This window comes from Lepus europaeus, chromosome 20, assembly GCF_033115175.1.
Source record: "Lepus europaeus isolate LE1 chromosome 20, mLepTim1.pri, whole genome shotgun sequence".
Taxonomy (NCBI): Eukaryota; Metazoa; Chordata; class Mammalia; order Lagomorpha; family Leporidae; genus Lepus; species Lepus europaeus.
The window spans coordinates 63355132-63371791 of record NC_084846.1 but is presented as its reverse complement, the minus strand read 5'-3'; the positions used below and the strand labels follow the sequence as shown (position 1 = coordinate 63371791).

Sequence of the window (16660 nt, the reverse complement as noted above, 5' to 3'; positions counted from 1 at the left end):
CTAACCCAGCTCCCTGCTAATACACCATGGAAAGCAGCTTGGGCCCCTGCACCTACATGGGAGGCTGGATGCAGTTCCAGTCATTTGGGGGTAAACAAGTGGATGGGAGATCTCTCTCTCCCTTCCTCCCTCTATAGCTCTGCCTTTCAAATAAATTAAAAAATCTTAAAATAGGCCGGTGCCATGGCTCAGTAGGCTAATCCTCCGCCTTGCGGCGCCGGCACACCGGGTTCTAGTCCCAGTCGGGGCACCGATCCTGTCCCGGTTGCCCCTTTTCCAGGCCAGCTCTCTGCTGTGGCCCGGGAGTGCAGTGGAGGATGGCCCAAGTGCTTGGGCCCTGCATCCCATGGGAGACCAGGAGAAGCACCTGGCTCCTGCCATCGGATCAGCGCGGTGCGCCGGCCGCAGCGCGCCTACCGCGGCGGCCATTGGAGGGTGAACCAATGGCAAAAAGGAAGACCTTTCTCTCTGTCTCCCTCTACTGTCCACTCTGCCTGTCAAAAAAAAAAATTTAAAATAATAGCAGCAGCAGCAGCAGCAGCAGCAGGAGTGAAGAGCAGCAAGGACCAACTTACATTACTGCTCTCTGGCCAAGCTAGAGTGTGGACTGCGTCCTCCCTAAGGTATAGGCTCAGGACCAACTCACAGAGCGGGGCAGGCGTCTGATGCGGCATTTAAGACGCCGTATCCCTGTAAGAGCCCACGGACGTGTGTTCCAGCTCCATTTTTTCTCCAAGCTTTATTTGAAAGGCAGTATACCAATGAGAGAGAGGAAGAAGAGAGGTCTTCCATCTACTGATTCACCCCCTAAATGGCTGCAACAGCCAGGGCTAGGCAAGGCAGAGGCCGGGAACTCCATCCTGGGTGGCAGGGGCCCAAGCACTTGGATCATCACCAGTGCCTTCCCACGTGCATTGGCAGGAAAGCTAGATCAAAGTGGAACAACTGGGACTCAGACTAACACTTTTTCCTTTTTTTGCCAGGTAGAGTTACAGACAGTAAGAGAGAGACAGAGAGCATTTGGGCCATCCTCCACTGCCTTCCCGGGTCACAGCAGAGCGCTGGACTGGAAGAGGGGCAACTGGGACTAGAACTGGCACCCATGAGGGATGCCGGCGCCGCAGGCAGAGGATTAGCCTAGTGCGCCATGGCGCTTGCCCCTTAGACTAGCACTCGATATGATCCTGGTATCTCAGACGGTGGGCTAACCTTCTGCACCACGACGCCCACCTCTACCCCGATTCTGCCTCGAGTGTATGAGTCCCTGCCATCCATATGGGAGACCAGATGGAGTTCTGGGCTCCCAGCTTCAAGTCTGGCCCAGCTCTGGCTGTTGTGGACATTTGGGAAGTGAACTGGTAGACAGAAGATCTCTGTCTCAGTTTCTGTCTGCCTTTCAAATAAAATGACATTTAAAAAAAAAAAATTTTTTTTTTTGACAGGCAGAGTGGACAGTGAGAGAGACAGAGAGAAAGGTCTCCCTTTGCCGCTGGTTCACCCTCCAATGGCCGCAGCGGCCGGCGCACTGTGGCTGGCACATCACACTGATCCGAAGCCAGGAGCCAGGTGCTTCTCCTGGTCTCCCATGCAGGTGCAAGGCCCAAAGACTTGGGCCATCCTCCACTGCACTCCCAGGCCATAGCAGAGAGCTGGCCGGGAAGAGGGGCAACCTGGACAGAATCCGGCCCCCTGACTGGGACTAGAATCTGGTGTGCCGGTGCCGCAAGGCGGAGGATTAGCCTATTGAGCCATGGCGCCAGCACGACATTTAAAAAATTTAAAAACAATTCACACACACCATTGATCAGGCTTAGTGTGCCAACAGCAGAGCAAGCCCTACATAGAGACCTCTATCCATCCAGCAGAAGTACCAAGGAAAACTGGAAAACAAGGATTTGTAAAATTCTGGGTTTACAATAAAATGAAAGAAATGGCCACTTGCTGAAGCCCAGGAGCCAGAGCTCAAGGTCAAGGCCAAGGGTGAAGCTGGAGAACTCTTTCCAGCTCACGCCTGCAGAGGGCAGGCACTGACTTTGCTCACTGGCCTCTCCCTGACCTCCTTTTGTACTTGAAATAAAATGCCGAGTGATTCTCCATAGAAGGGGACAACGGTGCAGGGGGAGGTAGTGCCGCACAGCCCCCTGGGAAGGGTGTGCAGGAAACCCAGCTTCCTTCATTCCCTCACAGGCCCCCCTCCACACATGCACACCAAGTCCCGGCAGGCCCCCTTGCCCATGGACCTGGAGTCAGTCTAGACATGAGGGACACGAGGTTCTGTATCAGTAAAACCCATCACACCGCAAACTCTAAGTGTTGTTTTGTGCACCCAAGCCAGGCCTCAAAAAACAGGCTTTAAAACAGAAGGTCACTTTTGCTCTGTGGGTTTCACCTTCCCACAGGAGCGGCAGCAGAGTCCAGGCACCCGTCCTGCCCACTCACCAACCCTGCACTCTTTATGCCCGTTTCTCCCTCCACACCCTGTCAACCTGCAGCCCGCTAGCCTGTCTCTTCCTCCACAAGGAGGTCTCTCCCCAGCTCCTCAGGCCCCGCCCCTCCCCTCCCCGCACCACTGGGGCTTTAGGGTCCCCAGGTCTGGTGCTGCCACTCTTGCTCCTTCCTCCTGATGCCAGGCCCTCCCCTCACTGGTCCTGTCTTGGCAACACCCATCTCAAGCTGGCTTCCTGGCCTCAATCTGGTACTTTATTTACTTCCTGCCGGCCCCTCCCAGCTGAGACCACCAGCGAGAGGGAGCGCCTTCCAAAGGGACAGAGCGCTTCCTGGCTCAGCTTCTGAAGCCCACGCCACCTGCTGGGGGACACACGCACACTCACTGGGAAAGGTGGCACCTGGTCAGTGGCCACCACTGACCACCCGAGCTCTCTGTGTTGTGAAGAAAATGTGCCTAAGCACCCAAGCTTGTATTTCCATGAGCCAGAGTCACCTCTCGCTATCCCTCGCATTGGTGTGGATGCCTGGAACCTAGGTCAGACGTGGGCAGGGCAGCAGCTTCTATTCCCAGACACGTTTCAAGGGACCAAGCAGAAGGGAGGAAGCGCGGTGCCTGGCTCATGGCAGATCTCATTAGCACAGAAGTTTCCAGAAAGAGAAACGGCTCTTGGCCCATGAGACTCAGAGGCCAGGTCAGACTTTGGCTTGTTGACAGGGGAGGGCAGTGCTAGGTACATGGTGGTCATGTGGATTCTGAGTCATACCAACCCACGTAGGCGCCTCCAAGGGCACCACACCCGTCACCAACATCATTTGCCTATCCAAACTCTCACCTGTGTCCTGCTGTACAACTTACCAATACGGAAAACACCTGCTCCTTGCCTTGCCCTGAGTGTACAAGGGCCACACACAGATATGTGGTTCTCTGATACCAGGGACAATGACACTGCAAAATGGAAAAGGCTGAAATGACACTCAGGACAAGCTGTTGGAAAAGTGGGCCGGGCAGACAGGAGGCACCCGCCCCAGGGCAAGCTCAGCTGCTCCCACAGGCAGGGTGCCAGAGGTGTGCAGGATGCCCCCATGACAAAATGAGTGCCGGTAAAGAGACTACTACTCTAGGTTATTCCAACAAATTCCCTGGACAGGCTAACCGTAACCCCTAGCACATTCCAGGGTCTGGGTCAGAAAGATGCCTGACCGAGCTTCCTACTCACAAGGAAGCCAAGACGAGAGAACACATAAACCCCGCAGGAGGCAACTGTGCGGGAGCCCAAAGCTGAGGCGGCAGGGAAGGCGGCCACTTGGAAGGGCATCCTCTGGCCTGGGCCACAAAGGACAGGCGGGACGTGAGGGGCCCGGGAGGTGACAGGAGGGCCTGGGCTATGGCCAGCCCTCAAGTGCTGAGAGCGAGGCATGGCCTCAGGAAGGTGAGGTGGGCATGGTCAGAATGAGACTGGGAGGTGGGCTGAGAGTGCAGCACACCCTGGGAGGGAGGAAACTGGTAACCAACCCAGACAAGCACGGAGCCGCCCATCGGCAGGCAGGCAGGCAGGCTTGGAGCGGGCTGCTCCCACCCTCCTCTGCCATCCAGCAAGAGGGCAGGGCCAACACCTTGCTACTGAGATACCCTAGATCCAACGTGACAGGCTTTCAAGTTTAAGGAAGGTTAACGTTTTGGCTGAAATGAAACTAACTGTAGATTACTAACCACGCCTGGCTGGCTTCCAGCCAACTGTCTTCCAGGTCAGAAGTCATGGGCCTTGACCTGCATATCACCTTCAGACCACGAATATTCCCTCTGCTCACAGCAGGGCCTGCCTGCCCAGAGGCACTCACCCACCCTGGGACGACTCCGCACCTGTGGTTTCTCTCCATTATTCAGGAAGTGGACAGCAGACCCAGTGTGGTGTAAGGACTTAGCCCAGGTCACTAACGCTTATCTTACCTCCCTGACTCATCACTGGGATGGTTCTGATCAAATGGGGTGCCTCTTCTCACCCACGGCTCAACAGGCCAGATCCTGGGACCCCCAATCCCAGCCACCTCATCTCTGTCTAGGGCTCGCTAAGTATGTAAGACAATGATGGGAATAGGAGGGTAGGCTCTGGGCTCCTCATTCATGGTGTATCCCCCCAGGATCCAATGCCACACACAGTTCTAGATGTATCAGTGAGGAGGTCTTACACCATCAGAAAATCCCACCAATTAAATTCGGATTGCTAACAACACTACATTTTTGTAACTTCTATTTACTAATCTTCATTATATTTGAAAGGTGGGCAGAGAAAGAGAGAGGGAGGAAGGGAGAGAGATCTTCCACTGCTAGCTCACTCACCAAATAAAAGAGGTGGGCTAGGCCAAAGCCAGGAGCCCAGAATCCAATCCAGGTCTCCTACAGGGTGGCACGGACCCAAAGACTTGAGCCATCATGTGCTGCTCCCAGGGTGTGCATGAGCAGGAAGCTGGATCAGAGTGCAGCTGGGACTCGAACCCAGGCACTCTGACAAGGAATGCAGGCGAGGCTGGCGCTGCAGCGTAGTGAGTAAAGCCCCGGACTGCAGTGCTGGCATCCCATATAGGCGTCAGTTCAAGTCTCGCCTGTTCCACTTCCAATCCAGCTCTCTGCTGTGGCCTGGGAAAGCAGCAGAAGATGGCCCAAATCCTTGGGCCCTTGCACCCACATGGGAAACCAGAAAGAAGCTCCTGGCTTCAGATCGGCACAGCTATGGCCATTGTGACCATCTGAGAAGTGAACCAGCAGATGGAAGACCTCTAACTCTTTCAAATAAATAAATCTTAAAAAAAAAAAAGGTAATGCAGGCATCCCAAGCAGTTTGTGTACCAAGTGCCCATGACTTAATAATGCTTTTTAATTGCTATAAAAACATGGACACTGAAAAAGAAATTCATGGAAAATAGGTATTATGAAAAAACTACGCAAGGATGTTAATTTTTTGCACCCAAACTGGTATTTTAATTAAATTTTCAAAGAACTTTTTGAAGTGCTCAGGTATAAACTGCAGGGTGAAGAGCAGCCACAGCCCTCCCTCTGGCTTGCTCTGACCCAGCCTCAGTGTACGGCCCACTCCTTTCCTATGCACAGCTGAGACCCACCACACCGCCTCTATTCCCCTCCAAGGCAGCTCAAGAACCTGTTCTGACCTGCAGGCCCCAGCCCTTTCCTGAAGACGGAGGAAGATTGTAACCCAATGGCTGCCCTGATGGTTGGGACCAGGATACTTGTGCTGGGGAGAACTGTGGATGGACTGCCTGTCTCCGAAGCCCTACGCGCATGGTCCTTGCTGGAGGCTACGCACGAGCCTCCAAAGGGGTAGCGCTTGGGTTGGAAGAGCTGGGTCTCCAAGGCCTCCATCCCAGAGAGTTGGACACAGACCAGGCCCAGGCAAAAGCAGGGCTCCTGGGCCTGGGTCAGAGGCCCGCCCACCACGCTCCCGTATGAAGCACTGAGATGCACTGAATTCAGGCTGCAGTGGGGCCACCCCTGAGAAGGGTTCACATGGACCCAATCAAACCAGGGTCCCACCCAGGCACTCCTAAAATCAAACAGCAGCACAGCACGAGTTCCCTGGCCTCGGACCCAGAGGTGGGGAATCTTTCTTCTGCCAGGGGCTATTTGGATACTTATAACATTATTCAAGGGACATACAAAATTGCCAACTTAAAAATGAGTCTGGGGGCTAGCGCTGAGGCACAGCGGGCTAAAGCCCTGACCTGAAGCGCCGGCATCCCATATGGGTGCCAGTTCTAGTCCTGGCTGCTCCTCTTCCAATCCAGCTCTCTGCTATGGCCTGGGAAAGCAGAAGATGGCCCAAGTCCTTGGGCCCCTGCACCCACGTGGGAGACCCAGCAGAAGCTCCTGGCACCTGATCGGCGCAGCTCCAGCCTTGCGGCTATCTGGGGAGTGAACCATCAGATGGAAGACCTCTCTCTCTCTCTGCCTCCCCTCTCTCTGCATAACTCTGACTTTCAAATAAATAAATCTTATAAAAAATTAAAAAAAAAAAAATGAGCCTGGGGGCTGGTGCTGTGGGGTAGTGGGCGAAGCCTCCACCTGTAGCACCGGCATCCCATATGGGCACCGGTTCAAGCCCCGGCTGCTCCTCTCCTGATCCAGCTCTCTGCTATGGCCTGGGAAAGCAGAAGATGGCCCAAGTGCTTGGGACCCTGTGCTCACGTGGGAAACCCAGAAGTTCCTGGCTTCAGGGTGACCACATTCCTGCTGTCCCAGCCATTTGGGGAATGAACCCGTGGATGAAGACCTCTGTCTCTCCCCCTCTCTGTAACTCTGTCTCTCAAGTAAATAAATATTTTTTTTAAAAAAAGTGAGCCTGCTATAGATCTGTTGAATTTTGAGTCCCACCATCAGCTGCCTTCACAGGGGCAGACCACATGACTCTACAGGCCTTGATGGCCTGTGGGCTGGACATTCCCCACCCCTGGAGGTGGAGAATATTTCTGAGCAATTGCTACCATCTGCTCTCTGTATGTGAACAAATGCCAACAAACCCTGGCAAAGCAGAGCTGCCCCAGCTGTGCTCTGTGGGATCTGCTGATACAGAACCTATCTGGTATCTGCTGGGACTCTGTCCTACACCAAAGGTTCCGTGAAGAGACTGGGGGCCACCCAGGGACCACAGAACCCACCCCATGGACCTCCGCTTCCCCAGTCCCTAGGGACAGGCAGCAACCTGAGACCCGGGCCCAGGCTTCAGACATCCCACAGCTGTTCCCTGGCTTCCTGAAGGACAGAAGGCCAGTGGGCAGCCAGCACCAAACTGCCAAATCCAACAGAGGCCTCCATGGTTCCCACCAAGCCTCAGGTGCACAGGAGCTAATGCCGAAACGGAATCACCACACAGGGGCTGCTCCGAGTTCCTAAGTTTTTGGGGAGTGCATTACAGAAACCAAACTTCCACTGCATAAAAACTTGACATCCAAGACAGCCTGTGCCCACTTTTAAGCAGCCCTGTGACATTCCTCAGGGAAGGAGGGCACTGCGGAACCACAGTATCGCCTGCGGTCACCTGGCTGGGGGCCCACCTGGACCGCCCCCTGGCAGGAGTGGGGGGCCTGTGGAGCAGCAGCTCCAAGTACAGGTAGAAGGCTGCTGACTTCACGTCCAGGCCCCGCCCCTCCCAGTGCACTTAGGGACAGGACAGGCAGAGCCAGGAAGTGGAGTCCCAAAGGCCCTCACACCTCCCTCCAGGGCCACCTGGGACAGAACCAGATGCTGCGACTGGACAGGAAGCTTTGCCAGGCGCCGATGCTGCTCACCCACAGGCGGCACCAGCTCCCCCAGGAAGCTCCTGTCCTGGGCCCAGCTGCAGGAGGAAGGTCAAGCCTCTGACCTTCCTCAAGGGTGGGCAGGCCTGCGGCTGGCTGTACTCCCAGGCAGAGGCATGAGCAATCTGCCCCTTTCCACTCCTGTCCACCCTCCCCTTAGGGCTTCTTACTTTTCAATCTTTCTGCCCTGCTTTTAGTCACTGACACAAAATTATTTTGCCTAAAACACAAAACAAAAAGACAGTTTTTAAAAATATCATGCTCTAAGAGACAGCGCAATCTGTACCCAAAGCTTCCCCACCCAGCTGCAGGCAGACCGTAAGGTGGCCATGGCCTCAGCCCTCCTCTTCTCAGGGACCCCAACTCCACCACTGCCCTCCAACTCTCTCTCCCTCCACCCACCACAGGTGGCCCTGCTCCCACCCTTAACGAGCACCCTCTGCTGGGTCTTGGAACTGCACCATTTACTGCACAACCCAAACTCCTGTTTCTCCTGCTGCCCCTGATCAGATGAGTGACCACACGCTTCCTGGGGCAACACCTGCCCTCCCAGGGCACAGCCCCCAGAGCTCGGCGGGCCCTCCCTGCCTGACAGCGCTAACCACCCTGTTAAGGACACCAGGTCAGAGGTATCGCAGGCCTGGAACAAAGCCATACAAGCGGCAGCAGCCAACGAGAGGCAACGGAGGCACTGCTCCACACTTCTGTGGCTTTCCAAGGGCTTAGTTCACTTCTCTGACTGAACCACAAGTGCACATCTCCTGCGCAGAAGCCCTGTGCTGAAGCTGGCACAGGCTTCGCTGATCTGACACAGAGACCCCGGTGCTGACACTGGTCTGCACAGAGGCTGAAGGCCACAGGGAGCAACTTCACAGCCTTGGGCACTGACCTTCTGCTGATGTAGACCACAGGCTTGAAACAGATGTCTCTGCTTCATAATAAATCTACTACATAAAAGGTTAAAATAAATTATTTTCATTCATAAACCTAACACATAAAAGATTAAAATACTCAAAAATGTATTTTTTAAAAAATTATTTATTTATGTGAAAGGCAGAGTGATGGAAGGGAGACAGGGAGGGAGAGGGGTGGAGGGAGAGAGGGAGGGAGGGAGGGAGAGAGGAAGAGGAGGAGGGGGGTGGGGAGGGAGAGGGAGAGGCAGAGAGAGAGAGAATCTTCCATCCACTGGTTCACTCACCAAATGGTCATGAGAGCTGGGGCTGGGCCAGGTCAAAAAAAAAAAAAAAAAAAAAAGCCAGGAGTTCAGAACTCGAGTCTCCCACGTGGGTGGCAGGGGACCAAGCGTTTGGGCCATCTTCTACTGCTTTCCTAGGTGCATTAGCAGGGAGCTGGATCAGAAGCACAGCAACTGGCACTTGAGCCAGTACTCTAATATGGGATGCCATGGCACAAGGATGGCTTAATCCATGTACCACTGGCCCCTCAAAAATGTATTCTAAGCACTAAACTGTCCTTGCCTAAAATGCTTTGTGGGGGTGGATGCTTAGCCTAGCAGTTAAAACTGGTTACGCACTGGGGTGCTTGGGTTCAAATCCCTGCTCAGGCTCCGACTCCAGCTCCCTGCTAACAAAGACCCACAAAGCTCAATTAAGTGGGTTCCTGCCACACGTGAGACCTGGACTGAGTTCTCAGTTCCCTGCTTCAGCCCAGCCTACTCCCAGCTGTTGCAGGAATTTGGGGAGTGAACCAGCAGATGGGAACTCCACCTGTCTCTGTGATAAATTAAAAAAAAAACCTTGTTAACTCCCCCCAGAAACCAACATCTTAAGTGGCACCAGTGTTCTGCAGAGTTCTCAATACAGGTGCTCCGCCTATCAGACTACCACAACCTTGACGTGTCTCCCCTCCCACGTGCACCACCCAGTGGCTGTGACACTGACCGTGACAGAACAGGACCCTGGCACAGCGCAGGCAGTTGAGAGTGCCAGTGAAGCGGGCTCGTGTCACTGCCCCGTCACGTCTATTTTTCTTGCCCTTGCTTGGTTCACTCACAGGAAGCACAGCACTGCATTTCAAGAGCACAGAGCTCCCCAGTCCCACAATGACCACGTGAGTGCCTGACTTCTCACTGTGCTGTGGGCACGGAGCATGACGGCTCTACAAGAAAACCTGATGTGAAATCCCCACCAGCAGTAAGAACAGGGAGGCTTTAGGAAGCGGGCTGTATGGGCACCATGACCACCAGGGGCCTCCAGCCACTGTGTGCAGCCTCTCCTGATACACGGTGGTAAGACGACTGCGCAAGGGGAAGCGGAGTCCCTCTCACGGACGAAGCCAGACGGAGCAGGAAATCTCCCGGCAAGAGCAGCTGTCTGCAGCCTGGTGACCATCCAGCTCCCCGGCCCTCCCCACCACACACCACTGCAGGCGAGGCCACAGTACACCCGTCACTCCCGAGCGGTGGTCTCTAAATCCAAACTCAAGATGACCTGGCTGGCCCCTCAAAAGGGTTACGCTGAGGAGAGGAAGGCCAAGGTCTAGTCCTGCCCAGATGCGTCTCCCACCCGAGATCCTCTTCGGGAGCCTCCAGCACAAGGCCAAGGGCCACTTTCACGTGGCACTCCTTCCCATCTCCTACAGGAAGCTGTGGCGTGGGCACTCCCAGGTTGCCATGGAAACGGGAAGGCGTGGACTGGCTTCCCTTCTCTGCAGCGGAAGTGTGACCACTCTGAAGGTGTCACAGCAGCCCGCGCAGACTTCTGGTGCCGTGGTCCCCAGGTCCCAGAACAGGAAAGTGAAGCCCACAGCGCAACCAGGGACATGGGCAGAGCCCGCCCTCTGTGCTCTGCACCCCTGCCGTGCACCTGCTGCCCTGGATGGAACACAGGACTCCACTCGGCACTGTCCCGACCCCGCGGCAGGTGGCCCACCCCCTCACATCCCAGGCATGGCTCCTACTGACACTCAGGGAAGACGGGGTCTGAGGAGGAAGTGCCCTTGTGGGCAACAGAAATTACAAAGAAACGGAAAACCAGAACACGACGACCTAGAGGCCACCGACACGGAAGTCACAGTGGCGCCTCTGAGGGTGGTCACACACACAGCGTCCTCTGGGGACAGTTGGGATGGAGGAGCTTCCCTGTTCCCTTCTCCACGCACTTTCCTTTACAGGGCTGAGGCAGCCTAGGGGAGACCATGGGGGCACACGTGTGTGCTTCTTCACTTCCTTGCTTCCTCACGGCCTCCCGGAGCTGCACGCGTGTGTTTCCTCACAGCCTCCCGGAGCTGGAGCCGCACGCGTGTGCTTCCTCACGGCCTCCCAGAGCTGCACGTGTGTTTCCTCACGGCCTCCCAGAGCTGCACATGTGTGTTTCCTCACGGCCTCCCGGAGCTGCACGCGTGTGTTTCCTCACGGCCTCTCGGAGCTGGAGCTGCACGCGTGTGCTTCCTCACGGCCTCTCGGAGCTGGAGCTGCACGCGTGTGCTTCCTCACGGCCTCCCGGAGCTGCACGCGTGTGCTTCCTCACAGCCTCCCGGAGCTGCACATGTGTGCTTCCTCACGGCCTCCCGGAGCTGCACGCGTGTGCTTCCTCACAGCCTCCCGGAGCTGCACATGTGTGTTTCCTCACAGCCTCCCGGAGCTGCACATGTGTGTTTCCTCACGGCCTCCCGGAGCTGCACGCGTGTGTTTCCTCACAGCCTCCCGGAGCTGCACATGTGTGTTTCCTCACAGCCTCCCGGAGCTGCACATGTGTGTTTCCTCACGGCCTCCCGGAGCTGCACATGTGTGTTTCCTCACAGCCTCCCGGAGCTGCACATGTGTGTTTCCTCACAGCCTCCCGGAGCTGCACATGTGTGTTTCCTCACGGCCTCCCGGAGCTGCACGCGTGTGTTTCCTCACGGCCTCCCGGAGCTGCACATGTGTGTTTCCTCACGGCCTCCCGGAGCTGCACATGTGTGTTTCCTCACGGCCTCCCGGAGCTGCACGTGTGTTTCCTCACGGCCTCTTGGAGCTGGAGCTGCACGCGTGTGCTTCCTCACGGCCTCCCGGAGCTGCACGCGTGTGCTTCCTCACGGCCTCCCGGAGCTGCACGCGTGTGCTTCCTCACGGCTTCCCGGAGCTGCACGTGTGCATCCTCATTTCGTGCTTCCTGTCTTCGTGGGGCAGCACCTGTACATCCTATGTTCTCGAAGGTTTCCATACGGTCAGTGTCTGCTGCTGGTTTCGACTGGACAGCTCTAGGCCTGATGCAGACTTTGTGGTGACTGTGTGGGCTGCGGCCGACCGCCTGGCACTGATGCCGCGGGTGCGCACTTACCTGGGTGGCCAGTCGGCACCAGGTCCACACGCCACGCTGAGCACCCGCAGCCCTGAGCCTTACCTTGTGCACACTCTTGGGGTTCTCCAGCCAAGCACAGTACATCTCCTCCACATAGTTTGAACTAGTCCCGCTCAGAAAGGGCTCGGCGGCAACAGGTGCAGAGTAGCACCGAGACTGCTGAAACGTCCTGACCGCGGCCGGCCTGTTTTGGGAACATGTCTTAACAGTCTGGGAGGCCGTCAACGGCCTCAACTTAGCAGCACAAGTCCTTAAGTGGAACATTTTAGTCCTGAAGCCTTTCACCACAGCCTGCACAAAAGAACAAGAAAGTAAAGTTAACAAAGAACATTTTAGGAGATAAAGCTAATAGAAAAAAACCTGTCTAAGTCTGGCTGTCCAGGAGAGATTTTGCTGTGTGCCAATCCTGTCCCATGGTGCACATGTGGGCCCCATACAGGGACCGGACAGGACGCCGATCCTGTCCCATGGTGCACATGTGGGCCCCGTACAGGGACCGTGCAGGACGCCGATCCTGTCCCATGGTGCACATGTGGGCCCCGTACAGGGACTGTGCAGGACGCCGATCCCGTCCCATGGTGCACATGTGGGCCCCGTACAGGGACTGTGCAGGACGCCGATCCCGTCCCATGGTGCACATGTGGGCCCCATAGAGGGACCATGCAGGACACCAATCCCGTCCCATGGTGCACATGTGGACCCCGTACAGGGACTGTGCAGGACGCCGATCCCGTCCCATGGTGCACATGTGGGCCCCATAGAGGGACCATGCAGGACACCAATCCCGTCCCATGGTGCACATGTGGGCCCCGTACAGGGACCGTGCAGGACGCCGATCCTGTCCCATGGTGCACATGTGGGCCCCGTACAGGGACCGTGCAGGACGCCACAGCAGCCCAGGGAAGGTGGGAGCATAGCCACCACCACTGTCACTTAGAAGTCCAAATCTTATCTACAGTGGAGGACGTCAGCACTCTAAGTTCACACACTGTATAACACAATTACAAAGGCTGGAAATTAGGAATGAAAAAGGCATTTTTTAAAAAAGAAAGATTTATTTTTTTGAGAGGTCTAGTTACAGAGAGAAGGAGAGACAGAGAGGTCTTCCATCCACTGATTCACTCCCCAAATGGCTGCAACAGCTGGAGCTGGGCCAATCTGAAGCCAAGGTCCAGGAGTCAGGAGTTTCTTCCAGGTCTCCCATGTGGGTGCAGGGGCCCAGGCATTTGGGCCATCTTCCACTGCCTTCCAGGGCATTAGCAGACAGCTGGACTGGAAGAGGAGCAGCTGGGACACAAAGGGTGCCCATATGGGATGCTGGAGCCACAGGCAGAGGCTCAGCCTACTATGCCACAGAGCCAGTCCCCAAAAAAGGCATTTTCTAACCTAGCCAGAAACTAATCAAGCACCTGCTGTACACACAGCATTCAGGAAAATACAGAAACATTAGCAAATACTTTGCTTACCCTCAAATAACCTTCTTTTGAGCAGAGGAGAAACAAACATAAAATATACTTGGGAGACAGTACCAAGTGCTTGGGAGGTGCAGGACACAGCCAGCACCCCAGGGAGGCGGGCTCCGTTCAGGCAGGGAGGAGAGGACCAGAGGCAGCAGGGCAGAGATGGGAGGGGAGGACTGAGCGCTGCAGTGCTGGGAAGGAGGAGTGAAGGAAGCCCGAGGGCCTGACTCCGAGGGCACTCAGCCCCTTCCTGCGCCCTGGGGCTAGGTGTGCACAACACAGCACGGCACAGGCACCGCCACCACCCAGACAAGGGAGAGTTCACAGCAGCTGTCACTGTACCTGTGGCCTGGGTGGTGGCAAACTCACGCGACTGACCCACACACAACCTCACTTGGGTCACAGGGCTCCCATTCCAAGCCAACCTTCCCTCTTCTCTCCGCAACAAGCTGCCTGGCTGGCCCTTCAGCAATCTGGACCCCCTGGGCTGGAGAGAGGGACCAGGAAGCCAAGGCAAGAGGGAACAACGGCCTGGCCTAACAGACAGGAGGAAGGGAGAGGAAGAGAGATGGAGGAGGTGGAAGGAGGAGGGGAAGCAGAGAGGGAGAGGGAGAGGGAGAGGAAGAAAACGAGGAGGAGGGGGAGGAGCCAGACCTCCTCTGGATGGGGTGGGGCACCTGGGGCAAGTAGAAGGTGGGAACTCAACATGTTCACAGTGTTGCTTAATCTACTTTATGTTCTCTATCAAAAACAGCCAATTTCTAAAGCAAGTGATGTGTCCACCAGAGATGAGAGGTGCCTGCTGCCGAAGGGTCTCCAGGTCTCCAGCCACTTTCCGCTACCCTGAGAAACCCTGCTTGGCCCAGGAAAGGGGGTTCTCTTCTCAAGAGGCACGGCTGCCAAAGGGCCCAGCCCGGGGGTGGGGGGCTGGGGTCCCGCAGGCTGGGTCACAGCCCTTGGCCTCAGGGCCGAAGGTCAGAAGTCAAGGAGGAGAGTTAAAGGCTCCACAGGGCTCCAGGGAATAAAAAGTGCTGGCTAGTCAAATGCTCGCCTGCTTGTGAGCCTGTCCAGAACGGGAGGCCTGGCTATAAAGCTGGAATTACATCCCACGTCCACGCCTCCCTAAAGAAACCCAAGCTCTGAGATGGCTATGAACCACACAGAAATAAATGCTAGATAAAAACATCACGTGGGGCTGGTGCTGTGGTGTTGCGGGTTCAGCTGCTCCCTGCAATGCTGGCATCACACATGGGTGCCGGTGAGTCCCAGCTGCTCCACTTCCAATCTAGCCCCTGCTAATGGCCTGGGAAAAGCTGTGGAAGATGGCCCAAGTACTTGAGGCCCTGCCACCCACCTAGAGACCTGGGTGATGCTCTTGGCTCCTGGCTTTGGCTTGGCCCAGCCCTGGCCATTGCAGCCATTTGGGATGTGAACCAGCAGATAGAAGCGCTCTCGCTCTCTCTCACTCTTTCAAAATAAATAATCTCTATTGCTTATCAGAACCTTCCTTTTGGCCCAGATTTGCTCAAAATGCACCCGGAGACATTGACATCGTCCTCCCCCACAGGAGAGCCAGGCCAGCAGAAGGGCACAGCAGAGTCCGTGAAGCCCACGAATCCACCACGGCCACCAACGAAACCCACTCCTTACCGTGGAAGGGGAACAGCGACACGCTCAGATGGAACAGCGGGCACGGCCTCACGCCCTGGGCGCCCTTCCACCTGAGAAATCGGTGGTTCTGAGCCGACTCCACACTGACTGCAGCAGGCCTCCCTACCTCCAGGGACACTCCAGTGCTTTTCCCACTCATAAATTAAAGCCAGACGAAGAGCCCTCATGTCGATGGCAAACACACGACCGCTTCTGCCACTGACACTCATTTTGTATTGCTCAGGTCCATGTCCCCGTCAGTCTTCCTGCTGTGCTGAGTGGGGTCGCCTCCTGAACACAGCAGCCTGCCCTGGCTAACCAGCAGGACACAACTCAGGAGCTGTGACAGCCCAACCAGCAGGCGCTGCTCCCCCTGATATGACCTCCCTGCAGGCAATGCTGTGAATAAATCACGAGAAGCCACCTGCACTCCCCAAACCTGACACAACACTGCCCGGAAGTCACAACACTCGAGCTCCCTTGGGATGGTGGGAACAGGTGTCCTACAGCGGAGGACCAGCCAGGACAGCAGCTCACGTCCAGCCTGGCAGACCCACACGGCTGACGCCAGCAACCTACCCTTCCTCTTTCTCTCTTACATAAACAGAAGATATTGAAGACAAAAGCAAGCTGGTGGCCAGCTGAGGTTCTGACTTACACGTCAGTCAGCTTTAGGAACAGTCACCTGCAGAGCCACTCAACTGTGCAAACCCCTTCCTGAAAGTTCTGAACTATCCAGAGTCCGACTGTTCCGACTTTTGCTTTAAAAGAAAATTTCTATTTGACAAGGGTGCTGCTACAGTTTGGGCGTGGTCTGAGTGCACCCCAAAGGTTCACCGACCAGAAGCTCGGTTCTCGTGCGCCCTGTGGAGAGGTGGCGGAACCCTTGAGATGGGAGTGGTGAGGTCACTGGGGCCGCTGCACTCAAAAAATACTATGGTAGGTCTCAAAGGTCCCCGGTTCTTCCAGGAGTTCCTGATATAGAGAGACTCCCGGCTCACCACGCAACGCCCCAGCCGGACTGAACCAAAGGGCTGTCTGAGCCTGGGTTTCAGCCTCAAAAATGATGTACTAAATACATCTTCTTTATGAGCTGCTCTGTCTCAGGATCTTCTTTAAAAATCCTTTATTTTTATTTATTTGAAAGGCAGAGAAACCGAGAGAAGGACAGAGAGATGTTCCATGTGTTGGTTCACTCCCCAGATACCCATAACAGAGTTGGATCAGGCCGAAGTCAGGGGCCAACACCCTAAATGGTGTGTCTTAACCGCAACGCCAAATACCAGGCCCAGCCTTGGGTATCGTCATCGTCTTTTTTTTTTTCTTAAGATTAATTTACTTATTTAAAAGGCAGAGTTACAAAGAGGAAAGGACAGTCTTGTCAAAGTGCTGGGATAACTGGATGAGTGCAAGAGAATTAAGTTGGATCTCCATATACAAATTAATCTGAAATGAACAGAGGACCTGACTGTAAGAGCTAAAATTATAAGATAC

The 16660-nt window shown here is 55.4% G+C and overlaps 1 protein-coding gene across 1 annotated transcript in view; it reads right to left on the bottom strand.

Annotated features, from left to right (window-relative positions):
- OGDH (oxoglutarate dehydrogenase) overlaps positions 1-16660 on the bottom strand; it is a 63447-nt gene that overhangs the window by 35070 nt on the left and 11717 nt on the right. The window contains exon 2 of the mRNA XM_062178409.1: positions 12099-12347. Coding sequence (XP_062034393.1) covers positions 12099-12320 — 222 coding nt within the window. The 5' untranslated portion in view covers positions 12321-12347. The remainder of the gene's footprint in view (positions 1-12098; positions 12348-16660) is intronic.